The sequence below is a fragment of the Nothobranchius furzeri genome, chromosome 8, assembly GCF_043380555.1.
Source record: "Nothobranchius furzeri strain GRZ-AD chromosome 8, NfurGRZ-RIMD1, whole genome shotgun sequence".
NCBI lineage: Eukaryota > Metazoa > Chordata > Actinopteri > Cyprinodontiformes > Nothobranchiidae > Nothobranchius > Nothobranchius furzeri.
Window position 1 is genome coordinate 80,830,374 of NC_091748.1, and position 18,718 is coordinate 80,849,091.

General features: G+C 44.5%; 2 protein-coding genes across 3 annotated transcripts in view; both read right to left on the reverse strand.

Annotated features, from left to right (window-relative positions):
- tmem259 (transmembrane protein 259) overlaps positions 1-733 on the reverse strand; it is a 46,315-nt gene extending 45,582 nt beyond the window's left edge. Inside the window, exon 1 of one of the 2 annotated variants that reach the window (XM_054733039.2) lies at positions 415-733. The gene's annotated coding sequence lies outside the window, so the exon portion shown is untranslated. The remainder of the gene's footprint in view (positions 1-414) is intronic. The other variant, XM_054733040.2, reaches the window with a different exon arrangement.
- Positions 734-9,847: 9,114 nt separating this feature from the next.
- Positions 9,848-18,718, reverse strand: part of wdr18 (WD repeat domain 18) — an 88,744-nt gene continuing 79,873 nt past the window's right edge. Inside the window, exon 10 of the mRNA XM_070554402.1 lies at positions 9,848-10,054. Within this exon, the coding sequence (XP_070410503.1) occupies positions 9,926-10,054 (129 nt within the window). The 3' untranslated portion in view covers positions 9,848-9,925. The remainder of the gene's footprint in view (positions 10,055-18,718) is intronic.

The following is an 18,718-nucleotide window of genomic DNA, read 5'->3' on the forward strand; positions in this document are numbered from 1 at the left end:
TTCCCGCCATCATCCTGAATTATTAACCAAAAATGTGCCGGTATTAATTTCCTCCGGGTTCTCCACAGACCACAGCACACCTGTAGGTTAATTATTGTACGTCGCTTTGGATAGAAGCGTCTGCAACATAAACAAACATAAACAATTCACTTAGAGCAAACAGATGATGGGCCTACTGAGCGCCTGGTGGGCCAGGTGAGACAGGTGAAGTAGTCTTTAGTTCCAGCTGAAGACTTTCTACTGCTAAATGGTCCATCGGGATCAACAATGGTTGTCATCACATGACGTGTCCATGTGTTCCACACTCACCTGTGACGGGTCCACCACACAGACACCGTAGCTAGCATTAACACTCTGCTGGGTCTCCGCAGCAGGTAAACATCCCAGGTAACATTCAAGAGGTGGCCGACTCACCTGAGCGAAAGGTCCGCGCGATGTTTTCATCAGCGAAAAGCAGCTAGTAGTTAGCCCGATGCTAGCCACAAAAACAAACCACTGAATGTTTAGTCAGCGTTCAGATGGCGTCCCCGGAACCGGCACCCGAACTGTTTCAGTCGGGTCAGACAGCAGGACTACGACCAGGACCCGCTGGGACCTCAAACCAGCTCCGTACTTCAGCTAACGGCTGCTAACGCTACGACTGTCACCCGAATCCGGCCAGAGCGGAAATACGGGTTCTTTCAGTGTCACGAGGCTCTTTTCCCTGAGCTGTGTCTGCTAATGCCGCTCTGTGGTTAGGAAGTAGGTCTGTTACAATGGAACTGCCACAGCCGTAGTGGCCGGCCGCCATTTTAGATGGGTCTCCATTCGCCCCATAGATTCGCCCCCAGTTCAACTCAACTCAACTTTATTTATAAATCGCGCCTTACAGGCAAAAAGATGCCACCAAGGCGCTACACTGATCAAATAAAAACATAAAACACTAAGTCCATAAAATAAAACATTGTATCACACGATACAGATAAAACTACAGTGAGTAAAATCGCTATAAGTAAAACAATAAAACTAGTTAGAAAGGTTAAAAGACAGGTCATAAAAATATGTTTTTAGCCTTGCCTTAAAAACCGCAACAGAGGTGGAGGCCCTTATGCTGAGAGGAAGCTTGTTCCAAAGCTTAGGACCTGCCACCGCAAAGGCCCTATCACCACATGTCTTTAGGCGCGTTCTTGGGACCGAGAGGAGCATGAAGTTCTCCGAGCGGAGTGACCGTGAAGGGGTGTATGGTTGAAGTAGTGACACCAAGTAAGGAGGGGCTAAACCATTTAACGTTTTAAAAACTAGTAAAAGCATTTTAAAATGAATCCTAACATCAACGGGCTGCCAGTGAAGCGCAGCCAGGACAGGAGTAATGTGGTCAAACTTGCGCCTGCCCTCTAAAAATCTGGCAGCAGCATTCTGCACCATTTGCAACCTGGCTATTGAGCCCTTGCTCACACCGAATAGAACAGAGTTGCAGTAGTCCAATCGCACCGTAATAAAAGCATGGACCACCGTCTCAAGATCATGACGTGACAGAAATGGTTTGATCTTTGCCAGCCGACGAAGGTGGAAAAAGGAGGAGGAGATCACTCCATTGATATGGGTATCAAAACTAAGGGCGCTATCCAGTTTAACACCAAGATTAGTCACCGATGTAGACACCTGTCCCTTAAATGGCCCACAGTCAGTTAGGGAAGAGTCACAATGTCTGCTTGGAGCAAACAATACAGCCTCTGTTTTCTGATCATTTAGGCTCAGAAAATTTTCAGTCATCCAGGTCTTGATCTCCCTCAAACAGTTTGTAAGAATAGAAATAGAGACCACTTGACGTGTTCAGAGGCAGGTACAGCTGACAATCATCAGCATATAGGTGGAATTGAACTCCAAGCTCACGACAGATGTCACCTAAAGCCGGGCGTACACTGTGCGACTTTTTCACTCGCAGCGTTCAGCTTCAGCTCAAACTGTACGACTTCCTCGCAGAGCAGATCTCACGAGTCATGTGCTCACACTGTACGACCCAGTTCTCGCATGCGACCTGACTGCTCACACTGTACGTCTGGTAGCAACACGTCGGCCCTAAAAATGTGCTAAAAATAGCAGTTTTTACTCAACACGTCAGACTTTTTTGTCTTGCCTGTTGTCCTTCGGGAGTGCTGCAGGAGGGCACACAGGGATTTATGGGGGTTAGATGAGGAAAACGAAATAAAGAAAGTGAATCTGTGTTTTGTGATCAGTTTAATTTGACATGAACACGACAAACACGCTTTCTTGACAATCTTTGTGAGTAAAAAAACGTGTAGAAACAAAAACGAACAGCGTGTGTTATTAGGGAAATAGCGAGCGACCGGCCGGCGTTGATGCAGGATTGCGCGCGCATGCGCCGTGAGCGGTTCTGATACTTTTTGGATCGTAGCTGCTCGCAGCTGCTCGCAGCGCCGCTTCAACAGTGCGATACCCTCGCGAGGGACGAGCGAAATATTAAACACACCAGAAGTCCCTGCGACCTCACGACTGCTGATCGGCGGCTGGTCACGTGGTGTTAATCGCCTCTCGTAACCCCCTGTACACTACACGACCGCTCGGCGCAAAACTCGCCCCGATGTCGTGGATTCTCGCACGAGTGGAAAATCGGCTCAAAAAGGTGAAAAAGTCGCACAGTGTACGCCCGGCTTAAGGAGATCAGAGCTGCTAAGATTAAGTATGCAGCAAAGCTGAAAAACCGGGTTTGCAGCCAACAAGCCCACATTAGTGTGGAGAAACTTTCAGCACATTACCAACTACAGGAGACCATCCTTCATTTCTGATGCTAATCATGGCCTTGCTGAGGAGCTAAAGTAGCCTGGCAAGCCAGACTAAATAAATGTATTATTTGGTCTGGCCACGCTCCATTGACGGCTCTCGGTTGTGGGGCGGGTTCTACCGTTGTCTTTCAAATGATCTCCACATTCCACTGGACAATGAATGTGACATACTCTTGTGTCACTCTGTTGCATCATCCCACCCACCAGGCACATAGAGTGCCCTGATTGCATGGACGTAATTTTCACTTTAGAAGTGGGGGGGGGGTATCTTTACAGTATGCTCTAATGGGAAACAGGCTTCAACACAAACGGTTGTTTTCTGCTTGGTCCTAGAGCTCAACCAGATTCAATTTAATGTAGCGTAATATTGTTTTTGGATAGTAAAAAGTGCAGGGGTCAAAACTAGACTTTGGAAAAAGTGTGTGTGTGTGTGGGGGGGGGGGACATGCCCCCCCGTCCCAAAATTACGTCCATGCCTGATTGGCCCACAAAGCTCTGTGATTTGTTCACTAAGCAGATAGAGCACTATGATTGGCCCACCATTATGGACCAATCACAGCTCTTTATGTGTTTGAAACCCCTCTAAAGAGCTGTGATTGGCTAGCCAGAGTCCTGGTAGGAGCTGCGGAGGTTCCAATGGAGCATGCCTAGACCAAACTTTGCAAAGCAAGAATTTGGTCTAGTTCACTAGGCTATGAACTAAATGGCTTTTACTGTCGCTTTGAGGAAAGGAAAGTCACACCCCTCCTCCACTCCAGCATAGCTGCAGCCGCCACCCCTCACCTGGAAACTCTTACTCCTCTTCCCTTTAAATCACAAGCTATGTTCCTTGTGAAGGAAGAGGATGTCTGCAACATCTTTAGGAGACAGAAAGTACGGAAGGCACCAGGCCCAGATGGAGTAACCCCTTCCTGCCTCAGGACCTGTGCTGTCCAACTAGCACCTGTCTTCACAACGATATTCAACAGATCGCTGGAGCTGTGTGAGGTCCCATCATGCTTCAAAAGCTCCACTATCATCCCAGTACCTAGTGCTGCCCCCCCTCACAATATCCAACAGCCCAGTGTCAATGGTGGACTCATTCAAGTTCTTGGGAACTATCATTTCCAGGGATCTGAAGTGGGAAACAAACAATCGTCAAAAAGGCTCAGCAGAGGATGTATTTCTTACGGCAACTAAGGAAGTACGGCCTACCACAAGAGCTGCTGATAATCTTCTACACTGCTGCAGTCGAATCCATACTTTGCTCATCCATCACTGTCTGGTTTGGGTCAGCCACAAAAATGGACAAATGCAGACTACAGCGTATTATTAAAACAGCAGGAAAAATCATTGGTGCCCAACTGCCCTCTGTCCAGGAACTGTACATCAGCAGGACCAGGAAGAAGGCAGTGAATATTGTCCAAGATGCCACACATCCTGCATCTACTCTCTTCCATCTCCTCCCATCTGGCAGACGAAGAAGAAGAAGATATCATGTCTATAGCGCCTCTCAAGATAAAAATCACGAGGCGCTTCACAAAAACCAAAAATGTAAAAATATAAAAAAGCATTTAGAAAATGTCTAAAATATATTTAAAATGAGCAAAAATAGAAAATTGTGATTAAAAATGTAAAGAAAGAGAGAGAGAGAACAGGAAAGAGGGAAACCAGTGGATCCTGAGGAAGGTGGAATAGGTGGGGAGAGCAGAATAAAGAGAGAGAGGTGAAGAAGGTCATACAAAAGCCAGCTTGAACAAGTGAGTCTTCAGCTGCTTTTTAAAGGAGACCACTGAGTCATGCTCAGAAGGATATGATAGTTTCTGAGAAAAACCTGAGAAAGAAGATCAATGTTCTGGACTCTGGTTTTACAAAGCACTTGGTGGAGGGGGCTGGAAGCTTCACCAGTGATGACGACCTATTAAACATTATTCAAGTGAGCCAGACAAACAAGTCCAGAGTGCTCCAAGAAACTCCCATTGAAAGAGAGATCCGGTTATCTCAGGAACGTGAGGAGGATCTGCGCCAGTCTCGAGGACTGAAGCACAGGAAAGATCCTGGAGAAATTGTTGAAATCAATACCAAACACATGCAACTGCCACTGACACCTGTCAGACTCCATCAGAAGAACAAAGTAAGTTTAATCTCCTACAACACATTCCAGAGGGAGAACCAGATAAGTGAGAAACCTCTGCAATGGGGACCACTCCAGGAACAAGATAGCCCAGATCCTCCACTGGAAACAGAGAATATAGGCAGAAACACTGACCCAGACGATGAGAACAAGACAACAAAAGAAAGGACAGCATCAGAGTCTGAATCAGATGTTGTAGTCCAGCCACCATGTTGTCCTCACAAACATCCTGAAGAAGTCTGGTTCTACCAAACAAACCCAACCATGTCCTTTTCTACTACGATGGACCAGGAAGCATTAGATTCATCGAAGAAAATGGATTCTCCTATTTCCCTAATGCCAGCAAGTGTTCATGAAACATGTTCTCTGTCCTGGAGGAAGAGCCTAGAGTCCACTGGGCTGCAGTCCAGAGGAAAAATCACTACAGATTTTATTGAGAAGGAGATTGAAGAAGCTCTGAGACGGGAACAAGAGCTAAGGGAATTAAGGGAATCCATAAAGAAAACTCATCAACCACTATTCTCACCAACTTCCCTGGCGGAACAAGCATCCAACATGGCTGTCAAGATGTTCTACCCAGCAGTAGACACAGGTATTTAAGTTGTTTCTGACAGTACCGGGTCTTCAAAAATTGGTTTATTTTTGTGGATTACAAGTTCAATCCTAACAACTAATTTTATGTCACTGCATTTAGATTTGCTGTTTGCAGTCTTTAAATGGATGGATGGATGAATGGATTAATGAATGAATGAACGAATGAATAGATGGACGGATGGATGATTAATGATGGATGAATGGATGGACAGATGGATGGATGAATGGATGGAAGGATGAATGAATGAATTAATAAATGGACGAATGATGGGCTGCATGGTGGCGCAGTTGTTAAGCATTGTTGCCTCGCAGCACGAAGGTTGTAGGTTCTAAACTCGGCTGCGGCCTTTCTGCGTGGAGTTGCGTGTTCTCCCCATGCATGCGTGGGTTTCCTCCGGGTACTCCGGTTTCCCCACAGATCACAACATGCCCTACAGGTTATAAACTGTAAGTCGCTTTGGATAAAAGCGTCTGCTAAATAAATAAACATAAACATGATGAATGGCTGCAGTGTGTGTGCTAAGCCCCGGATCTTCTTCAGTCCTAAATCTGCCCCTGATGTACATTTACAAAATGAAATCTGTCAGACAGGTAGGATTTAAACCAGCCTAACGCTGTTCCTTTGATCCCTACAACATGTTCAAGTCTTTCTAAAAGAACATTGTGATCAACTGTGTCAAAGGCAGCACTGAGATCTAACAAGACTAGAACAGACACAAGATTCTTATCTGAGGCCATGAGAATATCATTTGTAACTCTCACTAATGCAGTTTCAGTGCTGTGATACTCTCTAAAACCAGACTGAAATTCCTCAAACAGATCATTGGTGTTTAAATGCTCACATACTTGGATGGCCACAATTTTCTCCATGACTTTGGATAAAAATGGAAGGTTAGATATTGGTCTATAATTCATTGGGTCATCTGGATCCAGAGAAGGCTTCTTAATTGAAGGTTTGATCACAGCAACCTTAAAATCTTGTGGTACATACCCATTTACTAAGGATAGATTGATTATATCTAGAATGGGGGCAGTAACCAAAGGAAATGCATCTTTAAATAATTTGGTTGGGATTGGATCCAAAATGCAAGTTGAAGGTTTAGATGAAGCTAATATTTTTGATAACTCTGAAAGCTCAACTGGATCAAAACGGTTCAAGCACAGATGAGGTTCTACAGTCACCTCTGATGCTGCCTCACTTACTGAGGAAGAAGAAAACACATTAGGGAGGATGCTAAAGATTTTGTTTCTAATAGAATTAATTTTACTTGTAAAAAATCCCATGAAGTAATTGCTGCTGAGGGCTAAGGGAATAGATGGCTCAGAGCTATGATTCTGTGTAAGTTTAGCAACTGTACTGAAAAGAAATTTAGGATTATGCTTATTCTCCTCAATTAGTGCTGAAAAATAAGCAGTTCTAGTTTGTCGAAGCTTATTTTTATAAAGCACAAGACTATTTTTTCCAGGATAGGTAGGCCTCCTCATGGCAGAATCCACGAGTCGTTGAACAGTGTCGGCCTTGTTATGTTTGACCTAAAGAGTGTGTTCCCTTCCGTTTCCAGCTTTAATTCTGTCATAAGTTAATGTGGTATTGGAAACTCTCTTGGCCACATCTGGGTTCTTGGAGACTGAGCTGGAGGGTGAGGATAAGAGTTCTGTGTCATCTGAATGTAAAGACTCATCACAGACTGGTGGATTATCTTCTTGGCCAGTCAGTTATGGGAATGACTGACAGTTGCCAGACCATCAAATTCATATACAGGTGCTGGCCAGTAAATTAGAATATCATCAAAAGGTTGAAAATATTTCAGTAATTCCATTCAAAACGTGAAACTTGTACATTATATTCATGCAATGCACACAGACCAATGTATTTCCGATGTTTATTACGTTTAATTTTGATATTTATAGGTGACAACCAATGAAAACATCAAATCTGGTATCTCAGAAAATTAGAATATTCTAAAGGCCAATGAAAAAATGTTTGTTTCTCTAATGTTGGCCAACTGAAAAGAATGAACATGAAAAGAATGTGCATGTATAGCACTCAATACTTAGTCGGGGCTCCTTTTGCCTCAATAACTGCAGTAATGCAGCGTGGCATGGACTCGATCAGTCTGTGGCACTGCTCAGGTGTTATGAGAGCCCAGGTTGCTCTGATAGTCGTCTTCAGCTCCTCTGCATTGTTGGGTCTAGCGTATTGCATCCTCCGCTTCACAATACCCCATAGATTTTCTATGGGGTTAAGGTCAGGCGAGTTTGCGGGCCAATCAAGGACAGGGATACCATGGTCCTTGAACCAGGTGCTGGTGGTTTTGGCACTGTGTGCAGGTGCCAAGTCCTGTTGAAAGGTGAAGTCTGCATCCCCATAAAGTTGGTCAGCAGCAGGAAGCATGAAGTGCTCTAAAACTTCCTGGTAGACGGCTGCATTGACCCTGGACCTCAGGAAACAGAGTGGGCCAACACCGGCAGATGACATGGCACCCCACACCATCACTGACGGTGGAAACTTTACACTGGACCTCATGCAACGTGGATTCTGTGCTTCTCCGCTCTTCCTCCAGACTCTGGGTCCTTGATTTCCAAAGGAAATGCAGAACTTGCTTTCATCAGAAAACATAACTTTGGACCACTCAGCATCAGTCCAGTCCTTTTTGTCCTTGGCCCAGGCGAGACGCTTCTTGCGCTGTTTCTTGTTCAAGAGTGGCTTGACACACGGAATGCGACACCTGAATCCCATGTCTTTCATGAGTCTCCTCGTGGTGGTTCTTGAAGCGCTGACTCCAGCTGCAGTCCACTCTTTGTGGATCTCCCCCACATTTTTGAATGGGTTTGTCGTCACAATTCTCTGCAGGGTGCGGTTATCCCTAGAGCTTGTACACTTTTTCCTACCACATTTTTTCCGTCCCTTCGCCTGTCTGTTAATGTGCTTGGACACAGAGCTCTGCGAACAGCCAGCTTCTTTAGCAATCACCTTTTGTGTCTTGCCCTCCTTGTGCAAGGTGTCAATGATTGTCTTTTGGACAGCTGTTAAGTCAGAAGTCTTCCCCATGATTGTGGTGCCTTCAAAACAAGACTGAGGGACCTTTTAAAGGCCTTTGCAGGTGTTTTGAGTAAATCAGCTGATTAGAGTGGCAGCAGGTGTCTTCTATATTCAGCCTTTTCAGAATATTCTAATTTTTTGAGATACCAAATTTGGAGTTTTCATTAGTTGTCACTTATGAATATCAAAATTAAACGTAATAAACATCGGAAATACATTGGTCTGTGTGCATTGCATGAATATAATGTACAAGTTTCACGTTTTGAATGGAATTACTGAAATATTTTCAACCTTTTGATGATATTCTAATTTACTGGCCAGCACCTGTATGTCAAGTTCACCAGTGCATCTGTAAAGTCTTTGTCTTGGTATTGCAGTCTTATATTCCCCTTAAAACCATGCAGTTTTTTATGTCATCCAAGAGCTGCTCCATTGTCTCTGGAAATCCATCAGGCAGATGTACCTTTCTAGCGTCATCAGTAGTCAAAATAACTCGCAATTGAGCTGGCCTTCTCCCCGACATATCAGCTCATCCTATTAAATCTCTCAACACAAAACCAAGAGAGAACCGTGTGGTATAATACCAATTACCCATTACAGACCTCTCATACGTAAACATCACAGGTTTATAAGTAAATTACTATGACCTAATTTGTTCATACCCCCCCCCCCCCAACACACACACACACACACACACACACTTTAGAAAAGGACACCAAGGCTATGTTCACACTGCAGGCTTTTCCCCCCACATGCAGCCATATCAGATGTATTTATGACCGTCTCAACGCACAAATCAGACTTTTTAAAATACGATCCGTGTCACATGGATATGTGGTACTGATTCCGACACATATCTGATGTTTCTGATAGCGACTGCAGTCTGAACGGTCATGTCGCATTAAATCCGTCTCCTACGTCACTGAGTCAGTGTCGTGTGTGGATGTTCCTGAGGAGGAGCACTGACAGAAGGGCCATGTCGGGCTGTCGGTCTCGGTAGGCTAGCAGGCCGTCCCATCGAACTCAACCACTCTGCTGGGGGTTTGGAGCCGGCGCAGGAATTGGCCGTCCTGTCACCGTCCTGGCGGGCAGAAGCGGCTTCCATCGCCATGCGGTGCCTCAGAGAGGGGGCAGTCTCACATAGCAGGGTCCCTTCACTCCATACTCTGCTTTAGCTTGCGGGGGGAACGTTGCTGTGACTGTGGTGATGGGGGGTGTTACCTCTGATTTTAGGGCTGCTGGGCGCCTCAGCACTCCCACAAATAGGCTAGAATAGTCTTTGGTATGAATGAATGAACCAAACTCAAACAGGGAGTTGTTCCAAAACAATGATTTTATTCTTTTAACACCAGGACTTTTATTTTGTAAAAACAGATGTTTGAACATGTGTGTTTACGTGTGTTTTGTGAGGAGCTGAGATGAAAACTCAAACAGATCTTTGTTGACTTTCTTCAGAGTCTGAACTTCTTCTTCCAGCTCTGCAATGCGAACCCGTGCGTTTTCACCATCGCCGGACACCGACTGCAAAACAAACACGACATTAGTGGGTGGGAGACTCACTGCTCAGTGTTGGACTCATGAATGAAAACAGGTTTCAGGTATAGGTAGGCCCATGTGACTTTGTACCGTTCTTCAACCTGACAATACAAATCTTTGCTTTATGCAAACAAGGGTTTGAAATCGATTCACTGGAAAACAGAAAAAAACAAAAACACCGTCTTCCATTACAGAAACTAGACTTGCCAGCTGACAATAACTGATCAGAGACAAACTCTCGTCTGATGTTTAACATTTGGTTGTCCAAGGCCTTGAGATGCTAGTAAAAATAATTTAACTAGCTTGCTAATGTTACTTTTCTTCTCCCCTGAGGAACACAGAACGCTCAGATGTTGGAGCTTCACGTCACCTTCTGAGGAAGGAGTCCCACCGGTAAAGAGACGGCGTCTGGACCAGACCAAAGTGAGTGATGACACTTTAGCCCTACTCCTCAGCCCTAGGGTTGGGCATCGAGCATCGACTGGAACCAGGACCAACTGTTGGTTTTTCCCGGAATCGTTTAAAAGTTTTTTATTTCGATTCCTAGAATGCCGACGGAAGAGGAATCTGCAGCCGATCTCTGTGAAAAATAAACGTGATCTGCAAATTGTGAACCCTAGCCCTAACCGGCAGAACATATGACACAAGAAGAGCAGAGCACCAGAAGGAACGTGAGAAGGAAACAACAGAAAGACTCACAAGGACAACAAAGAAAAAAGCAGAGGAGCAAACCCTCAAGTCTGCCATCTCCGATCATTGCAAACGAAATAACCACATCGTGGACCGGGACCGAGGGAAAATGATCAACACGGAGAACATCCGGTTCAAACGTTGGGTCAGGGAGGCAATAGGAATAAGGAAACGGGAACACTGGAACATGAACAGAGACGAGGGGGCCTATCAGCTGTCTCGCACCTGGGATTCCCTTCTCCAAAGACCGGCCAGTGGAGGTGGGCGTGGCTGACCCGGTGGATCTGACAGATCCGGGTTGGTCACGCCCACCAGAAGAACAGCTGATAAAGACGCGTCACACAAACACCTGTGACACTTCTGATGAAGACCGCAGACGATGTTCAAAACAAGTGAAGGTAACTAGAAACACCTTCATGTCCAAAGCTATAAGAGCCTTGTTTAATATCTGAAAAGAGGACAGCGTCACTATTTTATTACATTTGTAGGAAAATGTGAAGTCACTGCAGCAAAGTGAACTTGTAAACAAAATAAAAGATGAACCAAAACAACACAAACATGACTAGGCAGGAAGGCTAAAGAACCAACGTTCCCAAAGCTGCTTGTAAACAAAACATGTCATCAAAGTTATTGTCTATCAATGCAGAACATGGAGATGACATCATGGAACTGGTCGTTGGAGACGTTTTCCTGAACCAACTGTTTCTAGAGGCAGAGAAGATCAGCATCCCACCAACCCTCTGGTCTCAGTAATCAGACGACGGAGGTCCCCGCCTACGTCTCCGCTCTTATCCAGGACCAGTTTCAAGCCCACATACTGTCCCTCCCTCATCACCAGCATCTCCTGCCGTATCTGGGGACAACAGAAGACGGCAGGAGGACAGGAACTCTGAGACCTAGATGCCACCAGCACTGGGGACACAAAGCTACTGATGCCTGTTTATTATGTAGTTGTACTTGTTTGCTGTGAGGGGGATACTTTGTAAATGTGTATATTACTATAAACAAACAATAGAAACATCACTGATTGCACGTTTTCTCTTAGATTAATGGTCCAGACTCAGCCTTGTAGACATTTATGGCATCCTGTAGGTAAACACACAGAACAGGCTCAGATCAGGATGATCCAGCATGTCTCTCCTCCATTCTGCCTTTCACCTGATGGATTTATTCAGAATGCAGGTCAGATTTAACTAGATTAGTAAACAAAGCAAACTGATCTTGGGAATTTCTCTGCAGCACTGATTTCAACCTCTGTGTACACGCTAGAGAGAATCACCACGGTTACAGCTACATATAGACTCTGGTCTACGATTTGATACGTCAGGTGAACTCTGTGTGTTCGTGTTTCTATCAGTTAAGGCGCTTATCTAATATTAAATCGATCTTAACTAAACAGGAGTTGAAAACTGTCACCAATGCTTTTATCATCTATAGCAGGGATTCCCTAAGTGTGGTGCGCGAGCTGCCGCTAGGGGGTGCGCGAGCTGCTGCTAGGGGGTGCGTGAGCTGCCACTAGGGGGTGCGCGAGCTGCCGCTAGGGGGTGCGCGAGCTGCCGCTAGGGGGTGCGCGAGCTGCTGCTAGGGGGTGCGTGAGCTGCCGCTAGGGGGTGCGCGAGCTGCTGCTAGGGGGTGCGTGAGCTGCCGCTAGGGGGTGCGCGAGCTGCTGCTAGGGGGTGCGCGAGCTGCCGCTAGGGGGTGCGCGAGCTGCTGCTAGGGGGTGCGCGAGCTTCCGCTAGGGGGTGCGCGAGCTGCTGCTAGGGGGTGCGTGAGCTGCTGCTAGGGGGTGCGCGAGCTGCTGCTAGGGGGTGCGTGAGCTGCTGCTAGGGGGTGCCCGAGCTGCTGCTAGGGGGTGCGCGAGCTGCTGCTAGGGGGTGCGTGAGCTGCCGCTAGGGGGTGCGCGAGCTGCTGCTAGGGGGTGCGCGAGGTGAAAAGTGTAATGGCTGCGGAGCTCAGAGAAGTCTGTCATATGCCACCATTAACATAGCCAGAAACTCATTTGTGGGTGGGCCTAAGAAAATGTAAGTGGGCCCAATAAACGTAATTGAAAACAAGTATATTTTGCTTGTGTGTGTGTGTGTGTGTGTGTGTCCTCCGCACATGCCCTAGCTCAAGGGTCGGCAACCCGCAGCTCTGGAGCCGCATGCGGCTCTTCCATCCATCTGATGCGGCTCTCTGTGCTTGTAAAATAATGAATGGATATTTAAATAAAATGCTTTATATTTTACTGCATTAATTTTACATCTGTAAGCTAATTCTAAATGTAAAGATTGTCTGCGTAAACCTGAACAGGTCCAACCCAGTCTTACTGTGAGACCGGGTTGACGCGTCACGCTTGTGCGTAATCATATAGGCGCTTTCTGAGCTGACGAGGATGTGAGATTCTGGGATTCTCCTCAGACGGCTCCTGGATGTGTCGCCACATTGGAGACAGGAACAAGCACTATTCAGCCAAAGTTTCATCATCAGGGAACATTTTCTAAGTGACAAGTCTCTCTGAGAGACCGGGTTGTGAAAACACTCGCTTCAGTGGAAGGAATCTTCCTGCATGCGCTCTGGTTCTGCAACGTGATCCAAAACCCTCTCCACAACTTCAGCTCGCTCTGCACCTTATGTAGTACGCGCTGACAGCGAGCTGCGCTGAGTAGTGTCCAGCTCAGATGTTCAGATGGGAATCATTTCTTGAGTGATTTAGCTACATCTGCGATGTGCGTAGAATAAAGTGTCAGTTCGTCTGCATGCGTCGGGGTAATTCTTTCTATTCTTTCTCCGTCAAAATAAACGGTCAAATACGGGAACTGTCCGGTCAACATGAGCCCTGCTTTTAACTGTTCTGTTTTCTTGTGAAAATAGATATAATTAAACTTGATTACCACCAGAGCCAGGCGCACTGCGCCGTTATCTCCGTCACTGTAAATGAGGGAAAAGCAAATTGATCGGATCCTTTTCTGACCTTCCCCACCTTCAAAGTTTAATTACAACAATCAAACGTGACAGAGCCTGGATTTGTATTCTGAACAGTCTAAACATGTTTTAAAAAGAAACGTGTGACAAAAGTGGCACCTGCTCAGTAAAACCACCAACAGGGTGAAACATATCTAAATATTGTCGGCAGAGACGGGCTACAACTTCTGGATCCATTTTATATAAATCCTTTTATTGATTATCTTCTTATGAAAGATAACTTTGACGTACACAAGCGACCGGTACCGGCTGCTGTCATCTGTTGTGAGCAGCGCTCTGCTGTCTGAGGGTAGGCCCCGCCCACAACGCCGCAGCTGCTGCGGTGTTTTCTTTACTGTGGGAAACGGGTAGGGCTGCAACAAACGATTATTTGGATAATCGATTAATCGGATGGGGTCTCGACACGATTAATCGATTAATCGGATTACATGGGGAAATTTTTAAAAACTGCTAGGGAAACGTTATTTCTCTCCTTCCTTCACTTTATTTAACACAACATTATTAGAAAACAGTTCAATAGCAGAAAAACAACATGCCATCACCTAAATTGTCTTATAAGGTGTATAGACAGAGACCCTAAGCTACATCTATCTGTGACCTAAAATGCTTGGTCCAAGTTAAACAGCTTAAGGGCAATTCTCATCTGTTTTGTTTGATCTCATCTGTTGACATTTATTTTAAATGTAATTAAACATAGGCTGTGAATTAATCAAAATTGATCACTATTTCCAAAAATGACTGAAAAAATACCAAATAAAGCAAAAGCAAATGAATGCCATTCTCCTTGCGATGATGCCCTGGGCAACTGCCATAAAGTCACATCAAGAAATGCTGCTGATCATTCCAATGATCCCAAATAGACTCACATTAGGCCACATGAAAGCAACTGAACCCAAAAATATATTAACCAGTATATAACTGCACTCTCACACAACACGCCTGCAGCAACAGTTAGGACTCCTCCCTCCCTTTTAAAAGCGTTTTTGCTTCTGAGGACATTGTGGTTGTAAAGCCACACGCTAGTAGTCTGGCCCCGGTGTGATCAACCAGTTTCTGCGGGAATGTGACGGCGGAACCAGGGCCAGATTAACACTTTGTTGTACCCTGGGCAACAATATTCAAGGGCTCCATCATCACGACCCAAGGATCACCATAATGTGGTCACATACAGAATATTTTACTGTAATATGCAGTAAATATACTCAATACTTGAATGCCTGACAACACGTAACCCGCCCAGAGTAACCTTTGACCCACCTCGTGTGGACTGACCAATGAGGAGAGGGTCTTAACTTGAGGCCCTCTCTTCATTGGTCAGTCTGCATGAGACTGACTCTCAACTGACGTTCAGTCGTAGGCAGCGAAGCGTCTCTGTGCAGCGCAAAAGCCCGGGTGGACAGTTTGTTTAATGTAGGGTGACCATATTTCCATTTCCAAACAAGAGGACAGGGGATCTGTGCCTATGACGTCACACTATGGCAACGCCACACAAACCATGTTGGGACCCATTTTTTGTAAGAACTAAATTAATATCAGATTCTGCCAATAAAAGGGCTCTAAAACAATTCATATGTAAATATTTTGCATATTTAATGCAAAATCTCATTTTTATGCTTTAGTGCTGCAACAAGGTTTTATTAATAATAAATTATTATACCTTTTGTTTTACTACAGCATCGGTACGCTTCCTGTGCACAGATTATTAAGGATGCTTGTTTCAGCTGTGAGATTAGACGATGGGATCAATGAAAAAATAAGTTGTCACACACTCCATGGAAACTTTCAGAGAATCCACAAATAGTGGCTTTCAAATGGTTTTGTTACTTTTAGCAGGTTTAGAAAAGCAGCAGATGAGACAGCATGTCTGATAATTTAGTTTTTCATCTGATAATATTAGAACATGTCAGTAATGTCTGAGGGGCTTTTACAAACACTGTATAACTAACACTACTGGAGAGGGCATCAATTACACAGAGGCTTCTGGGGAGCCCAGTTATGGGGGGGGGGGGGGGGGGGGGGGCATTTTGCCTTGGCCCCCAAAATGTCTTGAAACGGCCCTGGGTGTGTGACTGAGTTTTGAAGGTGATCTGAATTGTATCAGATGTATAAATATGACATGTGTATAACTTATTGTTTTTTACTGGTAAAAACGTGTAGTGGAGATAAATCTACCTACATTTTACTTTGTTTTCTTGTTTTTATTTAACTATTTTCCTGTCCTGTCTGTCTCTCATCTTCCTGCATCTCCTCATAATTCTCCAGAAAATCTGTTGCCTGGATTCTTACCTTTTCACCTCATCAGTTACTTTTGAGCAGATCAAAGAGATCTCCTGACCGAAAAGCGGAGAGCGCGTTTTCGATGCTGCGTGAGGTGACATCACCACAGCACAGGTGATGAGCTCCGCAGCCGAGCGCTTCAGGCACAAATAAGACAGAAAATAGAGAACATGTGCAGACAAGAACGATCGTGTGCTAATTATAGTTTTTTGGTTGCGCCACTTTGAGAATGGACCGTGCGCTGGAAGCAGCTGCCTGGATCGCTGCGCAACAATGCGGAACCGGTTCGCAGCAGCGCAAGTCTGCCGGCTCTCCCTCGCGCTGATCTGCGGCTCTCCCTCGCGCTGATCTGACTTGCTCTTGTCTGCGCGCAACGGTGGGCGGGGGTGGGGGGGGGGGGTGGGGGGGGGCGCTTTTGGAAGAGTTGTGTGACACAACGAATCGATGACGCAATTCGTTGCCAACGCTTTTAGTAATCGATTTTCATCGAATTCATCGATTCGTTGTTGCAGCCCTAGAAACGGGTAATAATGGCTCTTTGATGGGAACAGGTTGCCGACCCCTGGTTTAGCGTGACGTCTCATATATATATATATATATATATATATATATATATATATATATATATATATATATATATATATATATATAGCCATGCCCTGATGTGGGGCTGGGGGGTGCGTCAACATGGTCGGGACATAGAAGGGGGTGCGCGGCTAAATAAGTTTGGGAACCACTGGTCTAGAGTTATAAAGGCTATTTCTCCAGCTGTTGGCCAGATGGTCAGTCAAAGTATTCAACATGGAACAAGTACACCTACGCTTTCTAAATTATCTATAGGTGATTTGAGTTTTACAGACCGTAAATGTAATAACTCTAACCTAAGAGCAGTCTTGTCAGACAAGTTTTTCCCTATTCCTGTCAGAAGGAAAATTCTTTCTCCGATTTTCTCAATTAAAGATACTAAAGTCATAAGAACAGATTTTCTTTCTTATTCTCTTCTCCCCAAAATGAAGAAAGTTCACTTTAAAACGATTAATAATATATATCCATGTAAAGAATTTTTAAATATCAGATTTAAGACACAAGATAATTTATGTGTCTTATGTAATAGTGAAACACCTTTTCTATGATTGCAAATCGGTAAATACATTTTGGTTAGATTTATACAACTGGCTTTTATTCAAAAACAGTTACAATACCCCCTTATTCACATATAATACTATTCAATTTGGGTGTATAGAAAAAAAATAATCAGATTCAATTCGTTGTTAACAATTTGATCATTTTTGGGAAATTTTTTATTCACAAATGCCGTTTTATGAAAGTGAAGCCAAACTTTCCTTTTTTCCTTTTTTTGCAAATCTCTTAAAAAGGTAAAGACTCTACAGGCTGTTACACTTGACAGCTTTAGTGAAGATCCTGTGAACTAAGGTCCTCTGTCTTCAAATATGTATTATTATTATTATTATTATTGTGTTACTATAAGTAGTATTAATATTAACATTGTATTTATTTATTTTTATATCATGTCTTGTTAATCTTATAAATCCGGTTGTTTCTGCTGATCAGAATATTTCTAATGGTCTAGTTATAAGGTTTTGGTTTATCTACTTTTTTGTTGTTGTTGACTGTTGGTTGTTGTTACAATGTAATGTGATTGATGTTCACTAATAAAAAAAATAAAAAACATCCAGGCCAGCCGACGTAGCTAAGCTAGGTAGCGTTGCTAACGTTGGGCACATAAGATAACAGCACTGAAGCTCCTTCAGGGGTTTCATCAACAATCCATCGCAGTGAGTCTGCGTCTCTACTCAAAATCCCTTCAGGGTACAACTTTGGCTAATCAAACCGCTGCATTTATGCCAATAACGTTAAAAGAACAGCCGCCATCGCTTGTCCTGAAACTTTTATTTTGAAGAGTTAAGTAGAACATGAAGTGACGCAATCGCCTCTTCTTCTCTGACCAAATTCCTTCCCACCAACCGGTACCTCCACCTGCTGGCGTGTTTTAATCCGGCAATTCCTTAAAGCTTCATTATCCAGTTTTCCATTCAATTTTAATCACAAAATGACGTTTTTTGCATCATCCATTCATCAGGATTGCTGCAGAAACAGATAAATTACTAATGGATTTTCACACTGACATGAGACTGGACATGCAACAGCAGCTTTCCAATTTAAACCAACACTTTTTTTATTTAAATAAAAGAGTACAAGCGTTGGAGACAGCCTCCTGTCCCGGGCGTGCTTTTCCACTCACTTCTGATTCCCTTCCAGATTTGGAACAAAACCTGCAACCAGATGACATGCTCCTTGACTGATTTCCAGGATGCAAAGCCAATGTCTGCTCCTGATGACCTGATGACTGATTCATCCGCCTGTGACAATGGTCCAGCGCCCCCGGTGTGGAGTCCTCCAGACTGTTCTTGGGACTGCATTTACTGATTTGTAACAAATGGTTAAAAACTTTCAGCATTAATAAACGTTCTTTTACACATTTGCCTCTTCACTCATTGCCAGTGATGAAAGGGAATCGGATGTTCTTGTTATTTTGCTGGAGGGGAGGTCAACCACCATTTTCAATAGAATTGCAGGCCAAGGCTCGGCAGACATTCCACACGTTAACAAGACACAACCCTCTGTTACGCCAAGGCGTAATCGTCAATCACAAGTCTGGCATTGCAGTAATATCAATACCAAGCTTGGTGGCACAAA